This window comes from Tiliqua scincoides, chromosome 1, assembly GCF_035046505.1.
Source record: "Tiliqua scincoides isolate rTilSci1 chromosome 1, rTilSci1.hap2, whole genome shotgun sequence".
NCBI lineage: Eukaryota > Metazoa > Chordata > Lepidosauria > Squamata > Scincidae > Tiliqua > Tiliqua scincoides.
In genome coordinates, this window is record NC_089821.1 from 133,638,592 (window position 1) to 133,658,112 (window position 19,521).

Below are 19,521 nucleotides of genomic sequence, written 5' to 3' on the forward strand. Positions count from 1 at the left end.
AGCCTTGTACATCAAACATGAAAACCAAGATTTTACTAGTTTTGCACATGACAAATCACATCGTTGATAATTGAGACCTTTTGTTCTTTGCAGAATATATTCATGAAGGATGTATGGGATATCATACCAGTATAGCTGACTGGCACCTAGTACAATAGTTGCACTACATCAGCGGTTTCCAACCTTTTTTCACTTGCGTACTCCTTGGCAGTTCATTTCCATAAATTGTATAAACCTTTCTAATTAATACAATTGTTGTTATTTCAGATTTCTGCATTGTAATTATAAATCAGGGTGGTCCAACAGACAGCCTTAGGGCTGCATGTGGCCCATGAGACCCTTTATGGCTGCCCTCAATAAACCCAGCTGCAGCCACCATGTACTGCCTCCTCCCTCTTCAGCAGTTTTTTTATCTGAACCACTGAACCATATCTGATAATACACAAATTGATAAGCAAAAATTAGCAGTTGGTGGGACTTTTGCAGTCAGCTAGCTGCTTTCTTTCCTCCCTTGCCAGCCCCGCATGGCTTTCTAATATAGACTTGCCTTTTTCTGCCATTATTTCAGTTCTTTTTCGAATACCCCTAAAGTCCTGGCAAGTATTCTTGGAGACACACATACCCCAGGTTGGGAACCACTATACTAAATAAATGAAATAGCAGTGTTCTAGTATCAAAAGATGGATCTTTTTAATAAAACACTTCTTTTCATTAGGGAAAAGTGGAAAAACTTAACATGCAGAATCAGAATCAAGGTGATAATGAAGCAACTGTTATGCAGTTTCTAAAGACCTTGCTTGAAGAAAAGAATGAAGAAACAGATCATCTGAATGAGCAGATCATGAGACTAGAAAATAAACTAGAAAATAGCAGGAACAATGAGGTAACAGAGACTCAATACCGTTTGGTAATGAAACTTACTTTTGTCCAGTAAAGATTTGGCTTTAAAAGGATTTTTTAAAAATAGAGAGAGAGAGAGAGAGAGAGAGAGATTTGCATGCAAATATACCTGGGCGTAATTGGGTAGCTTAGGGCACAATTCAAAGCACCCCTTTGGCCGGTGCAAGTTCTTGCACCAGCAGAAGAGTATCTCAAAAGTACCATAAAGCACTTTTGCACCACGCTTTGGGGAGGTAAACGTGAGCTCTGGAGCCCAGTAAGGGGCGAGTGGGCGGGGAGCAGGAGGCGGTGCCAGGATCCTACCCCATCCCCAGGCGGCTCCAGGCTGCTCGGATTTGCACCACCAATTTAGGTGGCGAAGATCAGAGTATCCCCATTGGGGCTGCTGTGGTTCTCCCCAGGGTAAGGGGAAAAGTTTCCCCTTGCCTCAGACCAAGCCTCAGACAACCCGAAACTTGCACTGCACACAGCTCAGGCACACCGGCCTCCCTGTTCCAGTGCAAGTTAGGTTTGCACTGCCTTTCACAAATGGGGGTATCAGATAGGTAGAAGTTGGTATGTGTGGAATTCAAGACTTGCTAATGAATAAAAAAGGGAGATATTTGATTTGTAACACACTGTATCCTGTGCTGGGAAGGAGCAGGGGAGGTCTTGAGGTAAGAGGGGACATTCATCCCAGTAAAGCCCCAGCCTGCGCAATAGGGCTACTCAGATCTGTGCAAATGGTAGGTACAATAAGTCTTATGTTGGGCTTGCAAACCCGGGAAGGGGGCAGGAGCCACTACCTGCCTCCTTCCCAGGCCTGATCCACCTCTATCCCTGCCCTGGGAAGCTGAATGCAATCCAATTTTGTTGGGACTGTTAGAATTGCAGAGTTGTGACCCAATCCTGCTGGAGGGAAGTGTCAGTAGAACACATGTTCCACTGCCGCTGGTTGCTGCAAAAGCACAGTAATGTGTTTTGCAGAAGCACAGGGAGCTGGCATGCCAGCAGGAAGGCCAGAACTTTCCTATGCTTGCCAGCAGGGTAACAGAGGCCCACCAGAGCAGATAATTATGTCACAACTGTTGAAAAAAGGCAGGGAGGGGATTGGATCAGACCCAGGCAAGGGCTGTAGGATTGGCAGCACCGGCACTTGCCAAATCTTGAGGCTCTTCTTGGGTCTGATCCACCTGCATAGTTCAATGTGGGCTTATGCCAGTGATATTGCTGGTGCAGGACTGAGTTGACCTGTTGCAGCTGCTGGGGCTTACCCTCAGGCAAGGGGAAAAATGTCCCCATATTCCAAGGAGACTTCCAGCAGACAAGAATTCCCTGCAAGATATAGTGTAGTCCACACTGACGTTGCTGCATTGATGCACGGGGATTTTTTTTGATGCTTTATTTTTTATTTTGTGTAAATAAAAAATAACTGAAAAAGAGCATTACATAAATATAATGTTATAAAGTTACATGTTAGGAGAAAAAAGTGGGGGAAGGAAATGAATATATACACGATCAAAGCATTAACCCATATATCAACACACTTCATGTGACTTACGATATTTTATCGAATTGTATTGGCAACCTTCAGTCTCGAAAGACTATGGTATCGCGCTCTGAAAGGTGGTTCTGGCACAGCATCTAGTGTGGCTGAAAAGGCCAATCCAGGAGTGACAATCCCTTCCACACCGGGAGCAAGTGCGGTCTGTCCCTGGTCTGTCTCCCTGGCTATGGGCCTTCCTTCTTTGCCTCTTAGCCTCAGACTGTTGGCAAAGTGTCTCTTCAAACTGGGAAAGGCCATGCTGCACAGCCTGCCTCCAAGCGGGCCGCTCAGAGGCCAGGGTTTCCCACTTGTTGAGGTCCATCCCTAAAGCCTTCAGATCCCTCTTGCATATGTCCTTGTATCGCAACTGTGGTCTACCTGTAGGGCGCTTTCCTTGCACGAGTTCTCCATAGAGGAGATCCTTTGGGATCCGGCCATCATCCATTCTCACGACATGACCGAGCCAACGCAGGCGTTTCTGTTTCAGCAGTGCATACATGCTAGGGATTCTAGCTCGTTCCAGGACTGTGTTGTTTGGAACTTTGTCCTGCCAAGTGATGCCGAGGATGCATCGGAGGCAGCGCATGTGGAAAGCGCTCAGTTTCCTCTCCTGTTGTGAGCGAAGAGTCCATGACTCGCTGCAGTACAGAAGTGTACTCAGGACGCAAGCTCTGTAGACCTGGATCTTGGTATGTTCCGTCAGCTTCTTGTTGGACCAGACTCAGTTTGTGAGTCTGGAAAACGTGGTAGCTGCTTTACCGATGCGCTTGTTTAGCTCGGTATCGAGAGAAAGAGTGTCGGAGATCGTTGAGCCAAGGTACACAAAGTCATGGACAACCTCCAGTTCATGCTCAGAGATTGTAATGCAGGGAGGTGAGTCCACATCCTGAACCATGACCTGTGTTTTCTTCAGGCTGATTATCAGTCCAAAATCTTGGCAGGCCTTGCTAAAACGATCCATGAGCTGCTGGAGGTCTTTGGCAGAGTAGGTAGTGACAGCTGCATCGTCGGCAAAGAGGAAGTCACGCAGACATTTCAGCTGGACTTTGGATTTTGCTCTCAGTCTGGAGAGGTTGAAGAGCTTTCCGTCTGATCTGGTCCGGAGATAGATGCCTTCTGTTGCAGTTCCAAAGGCCTGCTTCAGCAGGACAGCGAAGAAAATCCCAAACAAGGTTGGTGCAAGAACACAGCCCTGCATCACTCCCCTTCGGATGTCAAAAGGGTCTGATGTGGAGCCATCGAAGACAACAGTGCCCTTCATGTCCTTGTGGAAAGATCTGATGATGCTGAGGAGCCTGGGTGGACATCCGATCTTGGGGAGAATCTTGAAGAGGCCGTCTCTGCTGACCAGGTCGAAAGCCTTTGTGAGATCTATGAAGGCTATAAAGAGTGGCTGTCATTCCCTGCATTTCTCCTGCAGTTGTCTAAGGGAGAATACCATATCAGTGGTGGACCTGTTGGCTCGGAATCCACACTGCGATTCTGGATAGACGCTCTCTGCAAGTACCTGGAGCCTCTTTAGTACAACTCGGGCAAACAGCTTTCCTACAACGCTAAGGAGAGAGATGCTGCGGTAGTTGTTGCAGTCACCCCTGTCACCTTTGTTCTTGTACAGCGTGATGATGTTTGCATCCCTCATGTCTTGAGGTACTCCACCTTCTCTCCAGCAGAGACAGAGGATTTCATGCAGCTCAGTGACGATGATCTCTTTGCAGCATTTTAGGACTTCAGCAGGGATGCTGTCTTTTCCAGGTGCCTTGCCAAAGGCAAGGGAGTCCAGGGCCACGTGAAGTTCTTCTAGGGTTGGTTCACTGTCAAGCTCTTCCAGCACAGGCAGGCACTCAATGTTGTTCAGTGCTTCTTCGGTGACTACATTTTCTCTGGAATATAGCTCAGAGTAGTGCTGCACCCAGCGTTCCATCTGCTGCGCCCGATCCTGGATGACCTTGCCTGTGGCAGACTTCAGAGGGGCAGTTTTCCTCTGTGTTGGACCTAGGGCCTGCTTGATACCGTCATACATCCCCTTGATGTTGCCCGTGTCAGCTGCTATCTGTATCTCGGAACAGAGCTGGAGCCAGTAGTCGTTAGCACATCTCCTGGCAGTCTGTTGGACTTTGCTGCGAGCAGTTCGGAGGACCTGCAGGTTGCGCTCACTGGGACAGGCCTTGTATGCTGCTTGAGCTCTCCTCTTTTCCTCAATGACTGGTGTCAACTCCTCAGAGTGGGCTTCAAACCAGTCTGCCGCCTTGTTGGTCTTCTTGCCGAATATGGACAAGGCGATGTTGTAAACGGTATTCTCGAAATGTTCCCATCTGTTGGATGCGTTTGCGTCGGCCAGGCCTGGAAGAGATTCCTCAAGCGCTTGTGCAAATTCCTCCACTTTTCTCTGATCCCGGGTCTTGCTGGTATCAATGTGAGGTCTTCCTTCCTTTTTCGTGTGATACAGTCGCTTTGTTTGCAGTTTCACTCTGCTGCACACCAGGGAGTGGTCAGTGTCGCAGGCAGCACCATGATAACTGCGTGTGATCTTGATGCTGGGAAGGCTGGAGCATCTGGTGAGGATCAGGTCAAGCTGGTGCCAGTGCTTTGATCTTGGATGTCTCCAAGAGACTCTATGTTGGGGCTTTGTGTTGAAGAACGTGTTGCTGACACAGAGACCGTGATGACAGCAAAACTCTAGCAGGCGTTGGCCATTTTCGTTCGTCCTCCCAGTGCCAAACTGACCTAAGCAAGTGGGCCATGAACTGTTATCAGCACCAACTCTAGCATTGAAATCGCCGAGGATGAACAATGGCTCTTTTACAGGGATTTTCTTGACAGTGGTGGCCAGGTCATCATAGAATTTGTCTTTGGCTTCTGCTGGAGACGACAGAGTCGGTGCATAAGCACTGATGAGAGTGAGAGGTCCTGCTGATGACTGCAGCTGCAGGGACAAAATTCTTTCACTTCCCACAGTAGGTGGGATGATGGATTTCAGCAGGGTATTTCTGACCGCAAAGCCAACGCCATGTTCCCTGGTTTCGTTTGGTGGTTTTCCCTGCCAGAAAAATGAGAAATTTCTCTCCTTGACAGATCCGGAATCTGGCAGCCTAGTCTCTTGAAGGGCAACGATGTCCATCTGCAGTCTGCTCAGCTCCATGTCGATGACAGCTGTTTTGCGTGCGTCGTCTATTTCTTGCAGGTCATCAGAAAAGCCAGGTGTCATTGTCCTAACATTCCAGGTGCCCAGCTTTAGGGCAGTAGTTTTCTGTTTTCTGTTGCATGGTGCAGAGTTGTTGATCCGCTTGTCGGTTTTCACCCTAAACCCCACGCACCCCATGAGGTTAATGGACCGTGGCGAGGCAACACCTTACTGGCTGGGGACTGCCCAGCTTAAGGCGGGCGGTAGCTGCCCAATGAGATGCAATGATCTCTCCCACCGTCGGAAGCAGCCCCTGGCGTCATGCTCTACGCCAATCGAGCAAAGACTTATAACCGGTAAACTGCTGCTTCCCGTGTTGTGCCGATGCCGTATGGCAAAGTTGGAGTGTCCTCTCCAGTGCGCGAAGCCTGGGTAAAGAAGGTATGGAGGATAGGCTGTTACCCATGCAGCAAATCCCCCCTCTCCACGTCGCTGGAATGGTCCAATGGAAAGGCAGAAGCCAATACGGTTGTTTCCAGCGGCGTCGCAGGAGTTGCCAGAACGTGACTGTGTTCAGCCATGAACTGCCTAAGGGACTCCGGCTCCTGATTTTGCCTCGAGGTTGACTCCTGAAGCCTTTTCCACAACTGGATGTAGCCACAAGGCAGTGGAGGTTTGAGGTCAGAGTTTCCTTCTCTTAGATGAGCTGCCTTCCTAGGCTGACGAGTCCCATCTACCTGGTGTCCGGAAGGATTTCCGGACCATAGGCCCATCTAGTCCAGCTTCCTGTATCTCACAGCGGCCCACCAAATGCCCCAGGGAGCACACCAGATAACAAGAGACCTCATCCTGGTGCAGCCTTGCCTACATAAAAAGTCTCTCTCCTACAGACAATAGCAACAGCGTGAACTGGAGGACAGGAAGTATTTCATTAAGCAAACAGAAGTGCTCAACACCCAGAGAGACCAGTCCCCTTGCCTCCTGCCCAAAGGAGAGCCGAGTGAGTATTTATGACAATGTTCCAGGTTCTCACTTATATGCCAGCACTGGTGACCTTCTGGACTTGGAAAGAGAAAACCTTTTCCCTCAACTGGATGACATTTTGCAGCACGTTAATGGGCTTCAAGAGTCTGTAGATGACTGGTCCAAAAATATCTTGCCAGAACTGAAAAGCAAGGATTTGTCCATTGGTGAATGTGGGTCCTTAGCATTCCAGTCACCAGCTAAGGTTGTGTTAGACTTTGAACAGAACTCGGTATTCGATGGCAGGACAACACCTAGTGATGTGGACAGAGATGGGACATCTCTCAGTGAATCAGAAATGACAGGTGTAAGGGATAGAAGGGACTCAGGTGTTGGAGCATCTCTCACCAGGCCAAACAGGTTTGTAATTATTATAGCTGTTTTAATGAGTATGAAAATGCTACTACATGGAGATTCAAAGTATATTTTGCAAAAAAAAAATTAGACACACACATGTGCCATATTATTCTCCCATGTATATAGGCTGTTAGTGAAATACGTCTGCTTCTATCATTTCTGAGTATAAACATTGGGATTCCCCCACATTAGAGCAATAATATGTTTGGCGACCCAAGATGGCTGCGCCCAGGGAGGCGGTGGGGCGGCGCTGAGCGAGTGGATGACATTTCATTTATCGAATGACCTCCAGATATTTTCAGATACGTTCATGTACAACTGGTATTGATATGCCATTTGCTCAAATACTAATAAACATGAAATGACATCCATCCATTGGGCATATGTTAGTGGGCATCTTTCCTTCCAATTGAGTACTTTAGTCTTTTTGCCATTATGAGAGCAATGAGAGTCCATGGAGATTTATATTGGATTGGGAAGAGGCCATCTAGTCGAACTACCTCCTTGAAGCAGGAAAATCTGCATCCTCAAAAGGTGCCTGTCAAGCCTTTGCTTAAAAAGACATCCAGTGAGAGAGAATCCACCACTTCCCTCAGTAATTGGCAGGGATGTGCTCCAGTCAGTGACCCTGAGACTCAATTTGCAAGTCATAATATGTGGCAATTGCAACTTGATGTGAGCAAAACTTCAAGTCTTTCAATTCACAGGTAGAGTCATTTTGAGAAATGGGTTGTGAGTCAGTGGCTTTCTTGAGCAAAAATTCACAGAAAAAAAGGAAGATGAGGATGTTCCTCCTCCCCTTAACCCCACTGCCTCCTGGAACCAACCTCCTCCTCCCACCGCGTCTGCTACTGCTGTCGGTCTGTAGGCTGGCTACCAGATCACCCATGAGGTCTTTGGCGTGATGCTAATGCGGTGGAAAAAAAATAAGCAAGAACACACACTCACTCTCACTCTCTCTCTCTCTCTCTCTCTCTCTCTCTCTCTCTCTCTCTCTCTCTCTCTCTTGCTAAAGGGAGTCGGAACTTGAGGCATTTCAAGTCCCAACTTTTTTTTTTGCGTCATTGACTCTGAGTTGCAAGTCAAGTCAGTGATGTCCATGATTCAAGTCATCAGAATCATTTTTTTGTACAACTTGAGCCAAATCAACATGAGTCAAGTGCCCATCTCTGGAAATTGGTTCCGTCGTTGAACTGCTCTTACTTTTAAGGCATTTTTCCTAATATCTGACCAAAATCTTTTCTGCAGCTGAGTGGATTAGATCTAAATCTCCTCTCTGGGGTAGCAAAGAACAAATCTTTGCGCTCTTCCATGTGACAACCCTTCATTTGAAGAAGGTATTTGAAGAGTATTTCATGTGTGTCCCTCCCTCAACCTTTTCTTTTCCAGATTAAACATACCCTCAACTTTTCTCACAGGATTTATTTTCTAAATCCCTGACCATCTTCATTGCCCTTTTCTGAACCTGCTCTAGTTTGGCTGCATCCTTCTTAAAGTGTGATGCCCAGAATTGGACACAGTACTCTAGATGGGGTCTGACCAACATGGAGGAGAACCAGAACCGCTACTTCTCTTGTCTTGGAACCTATGAGTTCTACTATAATGCAACCTAAAATCACATTAACCTTGATTGCAGCTACATCACACTGCTGACTCATGTTGACTTGTGATCATGATTTATGATCCACTGCAACACCAAGAACCCTTTCACACATTGTACTGACAAATCAGGTATCACCCATTCTGTACTTGTGCCTTTGATTTTTTTTTTTTTGGGGGGGGGGAGGGTGCTAGGACACAATTGTGTGTGTCTCTGTTGAACTTCATTTTGTCAGTTGCATCCCATTGCTTTCAACTGAATTGATTAGGGAGTGTGAATATTTTTCCATTTGCTTTTATATTTCTCAGAATTAGTGTAGGCTAGAAATGGTTTGAAACAACAAACTATGGAAGCTGTGTCCTTAGGTTCAGCATGGATTTACTATAGAATGCATTACAGGTAAAGAGGGTCATCCGTAAGTCATCTGTTCTGTTTAAAATTAAAAGCAGAAAAACAGTTCACAAACAAGTCCTTGTATTATATCTTCAATTATTCCTATTGGTGTTTCAGGTTCTGGAAAAACAAATGCTTGAAATTGAGAATATGAAATCAGCTATAGAATATCTTCGTGGTGACAAGGAACAACTATTAAGGGACAAAACAGAAGAAATAGAACAGCTCCATGGGGTAATTGAGAAGCTTCAAATGGAGTTGGCACTCCTTGAACCTATTCGTCATGAAGTCAGTGATACCCAAGACAATGTTAACAATCTTGTTCTGGAAGTGCATCAGGAAAACCTTCCAAATGAGTTGAACAAAGGATCACTAAATCATCTGGAAAGCAGAGGTGAGGGTGACAGCTCTCTATTTCACTCCAGCCAAGAACAGCTTCAGGAACAATTAGATATGGTTTTGACAGACAGAGACTCTTTGCAGCAGCTACTTGCAGAGAAAGAATCTCAGTTTAAAATGGATATCAATATTCTTGAACAAAACCTTCAAAATGTTCAGGCATCCTCTAGGCAGCACCTTGCAGAACTAACAGCTTTACAGCTACAGTATAATGAATTGCAGGACAAACACAAACACCTGAAGATATGTTCGATGCAAAGAGATACTGAAATGACTCTGACTGCTGCTTATATCCAAGAACTTGAAGATAAACTGAGAGAGAAAGAAGCAAAGCATTCAGAGAGAGAACTACAGCTCCAGGCAGTATCGGAGCAAAAAGCAGAGCAAGCAGCTGAAGTACATCATATAAAAGAAAATATTGTGCAACTTGAAAATGAACTACAGGCCTTGGTAGAAACGTTGTGTGACAAAGAAGCCACTTATCAGGGAGAAATTAATAAACTACAAGCTACTATTGTAAAACTCAATTTGCAGATTGAAAAAAGTGTGGAAGAACAGGAAGCACTGAGATCTGAAAGAGATCTCTTTCACTCTCAGTTGAAATCCTACATGGAAAAAATTCAAGATAATGCTGTAGAAGAAACTAACCTCCCAAAACTGGTACCAAAGCTTGATGCCTTTGCCTCTCCTGAAGAAATAAATGAAGAAAGAGAACCAAGTAGCTATCCATCAGAATCAGCTGAATTGTCTGATTGTGATACTCTGGTATGTGTTACCCATAGTTTTTTTTAATGGTCAGAATAAAATAGGATCTCAGAAAGGGGCTAGTTAACTTGAGGTTTTTAAAATATTAAATAATATATTTATATACCACCTGTCTATCTGCCTGACAACAGCTGACAATAAGACAAAATTAATACACAAAAAGTTTTTTTTTAAGGAATGGTGCCCCAGGGTGTGGAGAATGATGGAAAAAGTCCACAGCCCAGGCCTTAGATGTTAGTTACTTCTACTCATCTGCTCAAAGAAATTGTTAATATCTGTATTGTTTTTCCAATGATAAGCAGATGCATTTTTAATCTGTCTTGCATTATACCTTGCTGAAGGGCAGGATGGCCTAGCAACAGCACTCCAATTATCTTCACCAGCCACTTAAGCTAGGTTAAACTTGAGTCTTAAGTTTAGACTGCCCATATTGCCAGATCTTTGGAGCTGGTGTGCTGTAGTGATTTTGGATGAGCCTGCCATATCTTATTGCTGTGTGAATTCCAGGAGGGAGAAAAAGTAAAGAGGCATTTCCTGTTCCCTCTTCAGAATGCTTGCCTGCTATTGCTACAGTATTTAGCAATAAAGCACTAAAGTTTGGGGCTAATAACCAACCTAGAATCCCAACCATGGGCAGCCCAGTCCTGAAGCTGGCAGCTTCCCCCCCCCCCCGCTCCGGTTCCTCCCCTGCCTTGCTTCACCTACTCCCTGCCTCCCCCCCCCGCTCCGAAGCTGCTTACCGCCAGCCAGCTCTGCTTGATCATCGCCTGACCCTTCATGCTGTGCTGAGCTCTGCATCGGCGGCCCCTCCTCTCCGGGTGCTGTGAACGTAATTTATGGCACATTTGTGACACTGAGCTCAGTGGAGCACTGAGGAAGTTTGGGATGGGGCTCTTAGTTAGCCCTATATAGTTGAAGCAGGGGGAGAGACTGGGGGAAAAGATTCCCTCATTCCTTTTTCTATCTTCAGAAACCTCTCCCCTATTCCTAAAGCTCTTCAAGGCTGGCTGGAATCTGACATATGCTCTGCTATGTTAAAATTAACTGCTTGTTTGTTGAGGCATTATGTTTATAAGCAATTGCATTTTATAAATATTTAGCATTAAATTCAGAAGGTTATTGTAATGGCATGGGAAAGCTTAGCAAATATTCATAGACTGTTATATTGAAGGTGGTCTATTTTTTTGAAACAAAAATTCCTTTGATCTAGAAGGGACTATGTATAAGTGCCTTCTAGACCAAAGGAATTGTTTCAAATGAATCTCTGTATGTTGCTTTTTTTTTTTTTTTGCAATATTGAATAGGGTTGCATGACGTGCTTTTAGGCAGATATTTTTGGTATGAGAATGAGGCTTCAAAGGGAGGGCAAATTAATCTATAGAGGGATACATGCTGTTGTCTTGCTCTAGTATATTTGCTGCTCTGCTTAGCTGTAATTTCAGCATCATTGTTCCTTTTTATAAATCAAGCCTTCTTGGCTTCATGTCTGGGTTGCTGAGTGCAAACAATGCTGATTCAGAAGCAACAACTGATCAGGGATGCAAAGAGGCTCACTTTGGAGTACCGCTGTTTTGGGTCCCTTCGGGGAGAAAGGCAGAGTAGAAATACAGTAAATAAATAAATAAAATAATTACCAGGTGCCAAGAAAGAATACTCTGCCTGAATGAGTGCCTGGCAGAATATAGCCCTGCTGAAAATACTCTTACTCATTTGGGGCCCTCTCAGTTGCTGAAAAACAGAGGACTTTTTCTCATAGGCGACAATGTTTGTGAAAAAGTGTTGCTACTTCCTATATTTTTACTCAGCCTTTGAGAGGTTTCATGTCAAAGCAGTTTACTGAATGTTTATATTGTTTTGCAGGAGGAAAATATTATTCTGACTAATCTGAAGACTTCCTACAAAGATCTTAATTCTCAAGATGAATGCTTACAAGGAGTGCTTTTGATTCAGGAAGCAGAAATAACAAGTACTATTAAAGAGCCACAAAATCTGAAACCCCATTTTCAGCAATCATTGCAGATTAATACTCTTTCTCAAAGCATACAACCCACTCAAAAGATATTTGAAAATGTCCAAACTATAGTAATAGATGAGACTTCATGGGACTCACCAGAGATAATGAGAAAGCAGAATAGCATGGAACTTCAAGCAAGTCTTCCATTAACACCCTTCTCAAACTTTGATGGCATGGACAGCATAGGCTTTGAAAGTCTGTTCTCAGACTCCTTGATTGAACAGGAAGAAACCTCTGGTTTGTTAGGATGCCATAGATCCTACTCTAATGGAGATGAGAAAATTGCAACCTACCCATCCTTCCAGTTTCCATCATTATCAGGACTTACTGAGTACAATGGTGTGCAAAAGAATATCCTAGTGAGTGACTAATTATTTCCTCAACACACATTAGTTTATTGCTGAGTCATGTTCCCTCAGTAGTTCCCATGGAAACCAAATGAGTAAAGAATAATAGGTATTGTGTCATAGTAGTCAGATGGTATCACTTCATCATGAACTAGTCAATGAAGTAAAGGTAATTCTGGACTATGTTACAATATCCCTTTAATAATTAATTCTATGTAAGCGAATTCAGTCTTGAAAAATAGATGATATTGCATATAATAGAACAAGAGATCTAAATCTAACTTGAGAAATACCATCGTATGTATGGTACTGGAATGAGAGATCACTCTTTCTATTCACTAACCTTTCTTCAGTGGTGGGGAGAGTGGTGGGGAAAAGCTTGTAAGCCAAGGCACCCTCCTACTTTTGGGCCAAATAATTAGTGGACACATCCTCAACTACAGGGGAATGTGTAGATCTATTCCTCTTTGAGAAATGAAGCGGGTCTGCTCCTCATTTGAGGACTGAAAGTATAGGAAGACATGGTGAGAAGGAAGTGATTCTTTACTACTATACAATGTCTATGGGTCAGCAACTGCAGTTGCATCCTGTGGGGCCCGGCACACGGGGGACCCACTGTGCAAGAGGCAGCAGCGGAGCATCTTGAGGCCTGGCTTCAGCAATGTTAGCCTGGCCCAGTAGGGTTGTGGGGGAAGGGGGTTGCATCACCCAGGTCCTTCTCCCTACCATTTAGGACCCTCTCAGCCCCAGGCCACTTTGGTTCCCGGGTAGCCAGCATCTGGCCCATTCCTGGCCCGGGGACCAGCCCCCTTTGGCTCTGCCCCTTCGTCCCCAGGAGGGTTATAATGCTGGCCACCTGAGCCCTCTCTCCCTCTTCTTACATGTGCCTCTCCTTCCTGCTCTACCTGCCAGCTGGGATGCGGGGACTGTTGCCCACATCATCGCCCCTAGATTGGGCTGGGCTTGTGGGCAGTGCTGCCCCCACAGGCTGGCAGGCAAGGGGGCGAGCCCCAGAGCTCTAGGCAGTCTGCCGGAAGCCCGTCCTGCCGGTCAGAGACTTGCTTGGTTCCCCACGGCCCCAGCGCCTCGTTCAGGAACAGGCCAGGTTTGTTGCTGAATGGTCTCCTCAGCCACTGTGGAGCCTGCCGGAGTCAACCTGGGCCTGCGTGCCCCCTGCTCCACCCCCTCTGAAACTCGGAGGGGCGGGGCTGCAGTTGGCACCCAGCCAGTCTCTGTCTGGTGAGCTGTGCGTCCCTTGGCCATGGCTCTCCGAAGCCTACTCCTAGGAGTCCACAGGCTGGTCCCCTCCGGCCTCGTTACTACTCTCCCGGCAGATGTGAGGATCTGTCTGTGGCAGCCCCATGGCTCCATTTCCCCTACGAGCTGCAGGGACTAAGGCAACCTCCCTCCCCCTGCTGCGGCTGCCACCCAGCCTGGGGGCTGGTTCCCGGGCAGCTCTGCTCCCAGGTAAGTCAGGAGAAACCTGTCACACCCGAAATCTTTCTTTCTTGCTCCTTGTTGGTAAAGTGCCAGATGTGTAAGGAAGCCCAGTGCTTCTCCTGATTGTGTAAAACCTTTGAAAGCCAGGCATCAGCTAAGGCTTTTCCCAATCATATGCAGTTATCAACAGCAGCCCAGGGATTGGTTTGGGGGGAGGGATCTTGCAAGCATTCCAGTTTACTTCCTTGACTGCCTTTGACAGAACCTGATTGCTGCTTGTATTTTGAAATGTGATCTATACAGGTACACCGTCATTAGCTAATACGAAGTAGGTGTAAAAATATAGTGTAAACTGTGACCCTCAGAATGTAGCTGCTTGTTACAAGTGGGGAAAAGTAAAGCTGCAGTTTGCGCAAACTTCATAGTGGTGGAAAAATCTGAATGAACTGGGATTTCATTCCATTTTTGTATATTCATTTCTGAATAGGTTAGAGATGCTGAAGGTTGCATTCTGATTCCCTCCGAATTGCAAGATGATCTAAGATCGACAATGTCCAGGCTTGAGGGTGCAAGCATTGACCATGGCAGCAGTGAGTTAATGGATCCAAACTTTTTTGCTTATTTCAGTGGGCCTGCTCAAATGGTATTTTGGTCCTGGGATTTGCCTGAGATGTCATTGGCTCAGGTTCACATTCCCTCCCACCTCCATGCAAATAGAAAGTAACTAGAAAATTGGGAACTCCTGTTTTTATTTCAGTATGGGATTTCCATTGCCCTTGGGATAGGGCATACTCTCCAGTCTCATCCCATATTCAGTCTGGTGCCATGACATCTGAATAACCTATAGCCTTGAAAACTAAAACAGTGACAAGAACTTAATGAGCAGTGAAAACATATTTAAGAATTTTGATGCTTCTTTTAATCTGAAGAAAATGACTTGTATCATTTTGTCATGCTATTATTCATGGGGCAAAATTTCTTTCTAGATTTGAGTGAGTGTGTGTGTCTATGTAGATAGCTAGAGAGACAACTGCCTTTTCAATTGCCTTTTCAAAGCAATTGCCTTTTCAAGCTTCTAATTTTCTCTTTTTACTTAGGTTCATAATAATGTTTATTTCTTTCCTACTTGCTCTTGAAGTTTCAGGATGGATTACCATATATGAACACTCCCCCTCCCCCCCAAAAAAACTTGCACAAAAGTGACAGTACTATAATGAAGGGCGCAATCCTAACTTGTGCTGGAACAGGCAAGCCAGGAGGCTTGCACTGTATCCAGCACAGGATACGTGCCCAAATTGGCTCAGCCAGAGGTAAGGGAAAACTTTTCCCCTTACCCCCGGGTAAGGCACCATAGCCCCTATAGGTCTCCACGGACTTGTGCCACCTCCGGAGGTGGCAAAAATCCGAGGAGAGCGGAGCAGCTTGAAGCCGCTCCAAGCTCCCTGGGAACAGGGGTTGGGATCCAGCATAACTGCCAGGTCCCAGCCTTGCCTCCTACTCCTGACCCGCCTGCACCCAGGATCACCCATTGCCTGCCCTCACGCCCACTCCAGAACGCCTCCCTCCTGCCTCCTCCCTGCCCAATCCAGAGCCTTGCGTCGGCCCAGGTGGGCCAACGCAAGGCTCACCCTGCAAGCTGCCACAGAAGCTGGTTTTAGGCTCCGTGTGCCAGTGCACCTCTGTATGCTGGTGCAGCTTGCTCGTGAGAAGGCACAAACATGCTTTACGGCACATTTGCAACCCTCCAAGGTTGGTGCAAGGGACTTTCGCCAGTCTAACATGCAGTTAGGATTGCGCTATAAATGTCTAAAACAATCTAACTACATAAAAGCTAGATAACAGAACTCTAAACACCAGCTTCATAACTGAAATTCCCACTGTAACACTTCACATTTCAACATTTTCTTGAAATTCTTGTGGTCCCCATAGCAAAAAGATGGGTATCTTCCTGATTCCAGAACACATCTTGTTACCACCCACCCACCATGGTGTCAACAACTAGGCCTTTTGCAAAGAGGAGGGCAAGATCATTCCCACAATCCAAAAGAAATTCAGGTGATGCAGCTTATGCTGGTAGGAATCTGTCCATCTAGCCCAAGGGTGTCCAAAGTTTTTGGCAGGAGGGCCACATCATCTCTCTGACACTGTTTCGGGGGCCGGGGGAAAAATAATTAATTTACATTTAAAATTTGAATAAATGTACATAAGTTTACATGAATGAATATATTAAAGATGAACTTATATGAATGAATGAAGGTCTTGAAATAGCTCAAGGCCTATAAAAGGCCTTGAACAAAGCAAGGCTGGCCTTTCCCTTTTTGCTGCTGCTACTACATCACAGACATGAAACAGCAAGCAGTGGAGGGAGCCCTCATCCCACAGCTCACACAAGAGGTCAAACAGTTGCATTGGGCCAGTGCAGGCTCCAGCATGTCTCCGGAGGGCTAAAGGCTCATTAGAGACTGAGGGCTCCCTGAGGGCCGCTTTGGGAGTCCTTGAGGGCCGCAAGTGGCCCCAGGGCCGGGTTTTGGGCACTCCTGATCTAGACACTAAGAAATACATAGTGTCTGGTGCCCTGCTAGTTCCCTATTCATATGATGTATTTGCTGTTTTGTTTTTCAGATACTAGTTCTGATTTAGTACTTCAGCTTAATCAGGAAGATCCAGAAACCATGGTACACCAAGATGGCAACGTGATGGCTTACCTGCAGTACTTTGGAATAGTTCCAGATATCACTAAACCAGCATTGAAAGAAAAAGAAACATTTTCACAACAACTGAAGGTAATATGTGGTAGTTAAAACTGCTGAGCTCTTTAGTTTATGTATCCAGTGCTATTAAAGCTGAAATAGCAACATCTTAAACATGAAATACTAGTTTGAGGATTTGAAAAAGTTTTTATCTTCAAAAAAACTGGAGCATCTCATGATGTTCTGTCATTCAGGCAAATGGGTCTTGCATTTCTTTTGGTCCAGTCTTATTCTCAACTGGCAAATAATGTGCAGTGGTGCCTGCTTGGGCTCTACTATATGCTGTGGGCCAGCTGGGAACCACAACTGGAGGGAGGGGTATGTAAAAGAAATTTCAGCTTACCTACTCCACCATGCCATGGATCTACTCAGATCTTTGTTGGCACCAAATCTTTGTCTGTTGCCTGGTGAGTGGACCCAACAGGGTATGGTTGGGCCGAGCAAGGGGCATAGGATATTGGTGGCACTGTTGACGCCGATAATCCCTTGCCATCCTTGACACCTCCCCCTCATGTCCTCCTTGCTGTTACTTCTTCCCACTGCCCACTCCTATCTCCTTCTTATCTCCTCTGACAGTGGCTGGGTTCTCTGATGGTATGTATGTATGGTTTCCAGCTATTTGCACTGGCAGTTCTGTTGCATGAGTCGTCACTGCATCTGCAGCACTGACAGAGAGGGACTTTCCACTGACAAAACAATAGTTCCATCAGTGGAAGGCACCCATAGGATTGGGCTGTCAGTTACATTGTTTGCATTTTACGGGCATACTTGTCTTACCTTCATATACAGGAATGACATTCAGATATTCCCAGCCGAATCTTTTTTTATGGCCTGGTGCCATTATAGGTTTTCCATTCTAATGAGAGAGAATGGTAGACCTCAAAACAATGGATACAGGTCGTACCTCGACATCCATAGGGGTTCCATGAACAGAACCCCTGTGAATGCCGAAAACTGTGGATAAAGGAATCTGCAGTCCAGCCCAAATAGGAACTCCTGGACACAACCTGAATTCATGCCCAGGAGGTTGCATGGCCTCCCTGTGACTCAGAATGCCAGCCGGAGCCTTTTTACAGGGATTTCCAGTTTTCATTGTTGAGTGTAGTACAGTGGGTCCTCATTATCCACAGATTTAACCCACCACGGGTTCCAAACCTGTACAGAATGACCATAGGCCTCCTGGTCACGTCCTCTGTGGGTCCTCCCCCGCAGTTTTAGAACCTGTGGTAGGTTAAATCCGCATATACCAAATCTGCAGATAATAAGGACCCACAATCTACTCTTTCTCTGGAAGAAGAACGAGGACATTCTCCACTGTGTGAGTTGCCCCTTCCACTCTGAGTGGCAGGGCTGGACTTGCTTGAGGTCTCTTTCTGCTGCTCTGCGTCTCTAAGAGACAAGTCAGGTCTCGCAGAGCCCTTCGAGCTCAGCATTATTAGGTCTTTTTCTTCCTCCTTTCCTCCTTCTATTCACCTCTGCCCCCTCCCCCACCTGGCCTCCTGTCTTTTACCTCCCATCCTTTCCCTTCCCATTCCCCTGTTTTAGCCAGGGAACAGGAAAACCAGGGAGGCTCAACAGGTCTTACCAGCACAGCTCTGCGGTTGCTGGGAGGCCTCCACTGACTGCATTCCAGCACCTTGGTGGAGTCACTCTAAGTGTGCGCATGCTAGAATGTAACAAGAGCAATGGGGGAAAAGAGGATACTGTGGATGTGTGCTTCCCACTGTGGCACACTGCCGCGGCCCCTCCGACAAAGGCAGCAGGGCTCCAGAGCAGGGGCAAGCCCTGGCTGGAACACCTTGGTCTCCTGGTTGATACAGAAGCCTTCAGGATCTCCCTGTCCCCAAGCAGACAACAGACCCTGCAGGATCTCCTTTCCCTCTCTGCTTGCTTGAACAGTCTGAACCTGATTATATTAGCCAGTGTCCAGGGACTCATGGTTTCATGTCAAGATGTTGTTTCCTGGTCCCAATTTCACATATGACCAGTTCAGACCCTTCTGGCTCCACACCAGCTTCTAATCAAGAAAAGAATACACAATACCATCCACATCAGCAAGGACATGAAAAGCTTGGTGGCTAGCTCTGCGGAAGCTGCAAAGAGAGGTCAGCTTGAAAATTCTCCAACGCCTGATAGTCACCATGGGTGCGAGCCTCCTAGGCTGGGGCACACATATCAACAACTCAATCACACAGGGAACTTGATCTGCAGAGGAAAGCAAACACAGCATCAACTGACTTGAGCTGCGAGCGATCCATCTTGTGCTCCTAAAGTTCCAGAGCCTGCTCCAGTGTCATTACATCTTGATTTGGATGGGCAACATGACAGCCAAGGCTTAAGTGAACCAACAGGGCAGCACAAGATCCAGAAGCCTAATGCAAGAAGCGACCCCTCCTACAATGGGCAGAAAGGAACTTAGCCTCTGTAAAATCAGAGCATCTGGTGGGTACTGCCACCTCTGCAGCAGATTGGCTCAGCAGGTGCAAAGTCAGCAAGCCCAAGTGGCACCTACCCCTGGAAGTGTTCTCTCAGATCACCATCAAACTAGATCTTCCAGTTCTGGACTTGTTTGCTACCAAAGACAACATGCAAGTACCAAGGTCTTTTTCCAGAGCAGAGGTAAGAGATGCGGAAGGAATAGATGCTCTAAAGACTCCATGGCTGGAAGTTCTTCTGTATGCCTTTCTCCCCAATTTCTCTGCTTCCTCTGACCTTATGTTGGATCAGACAATTCAGGGTGAAGGTTCTACTAGTAGCTCCCAGGTGGCCTCAGTACCCCTGGTTTCTGGAGATCTCGCTGTGCACCCAAAAGAAAAGAGTTTGCATAAATTGGATGTTAGGAGGGTGCTTCGCTACTACACGGAGCAGACTAAAGATATCAGGAAAA

The 19,521-nt window shown here is 46.2% G+C and overlaps 1 protein-coding gene across 3 annotated transcripts in view; it reads left to right on the forward strand.

Annotated features, from left to right (window-relative positions):
- The window catches only part of PCNT (pericentrin), a 117,683-nt gene that overhangs the window by 64,768 nt on the left and 33,394 nt on the right, over positions 1 to 19,521 (forward strand). For all 3 annotated transcript variants that reach the window (XM_066632089.1, XM_066632175.1, XM_066632252.1), the window contains 5 exons: positions 716 to 883; positions 9,037 to 10,083; positions 11,944 to 12,456; positions 14,372 to 14,474; positions 16,507 to 16,667. In XM_066632089.1, the coding sequence (XP_066488186.1) occupies positions 716 to 883; positions 9,037 to 10,083; positions 11,944 to 12,456; positions 14,372 to 14,474; positions 16,507 to 16,667 (1,992 nt within the window). The remainder of the gene's footprint in view (positions 1 to 715; positions 884 to 9,036; positions 10,084 to 11,943; positions 12,457 to 14,371; positions 14,475 to 16,506; positions 16,668 to 19,521) is intronic.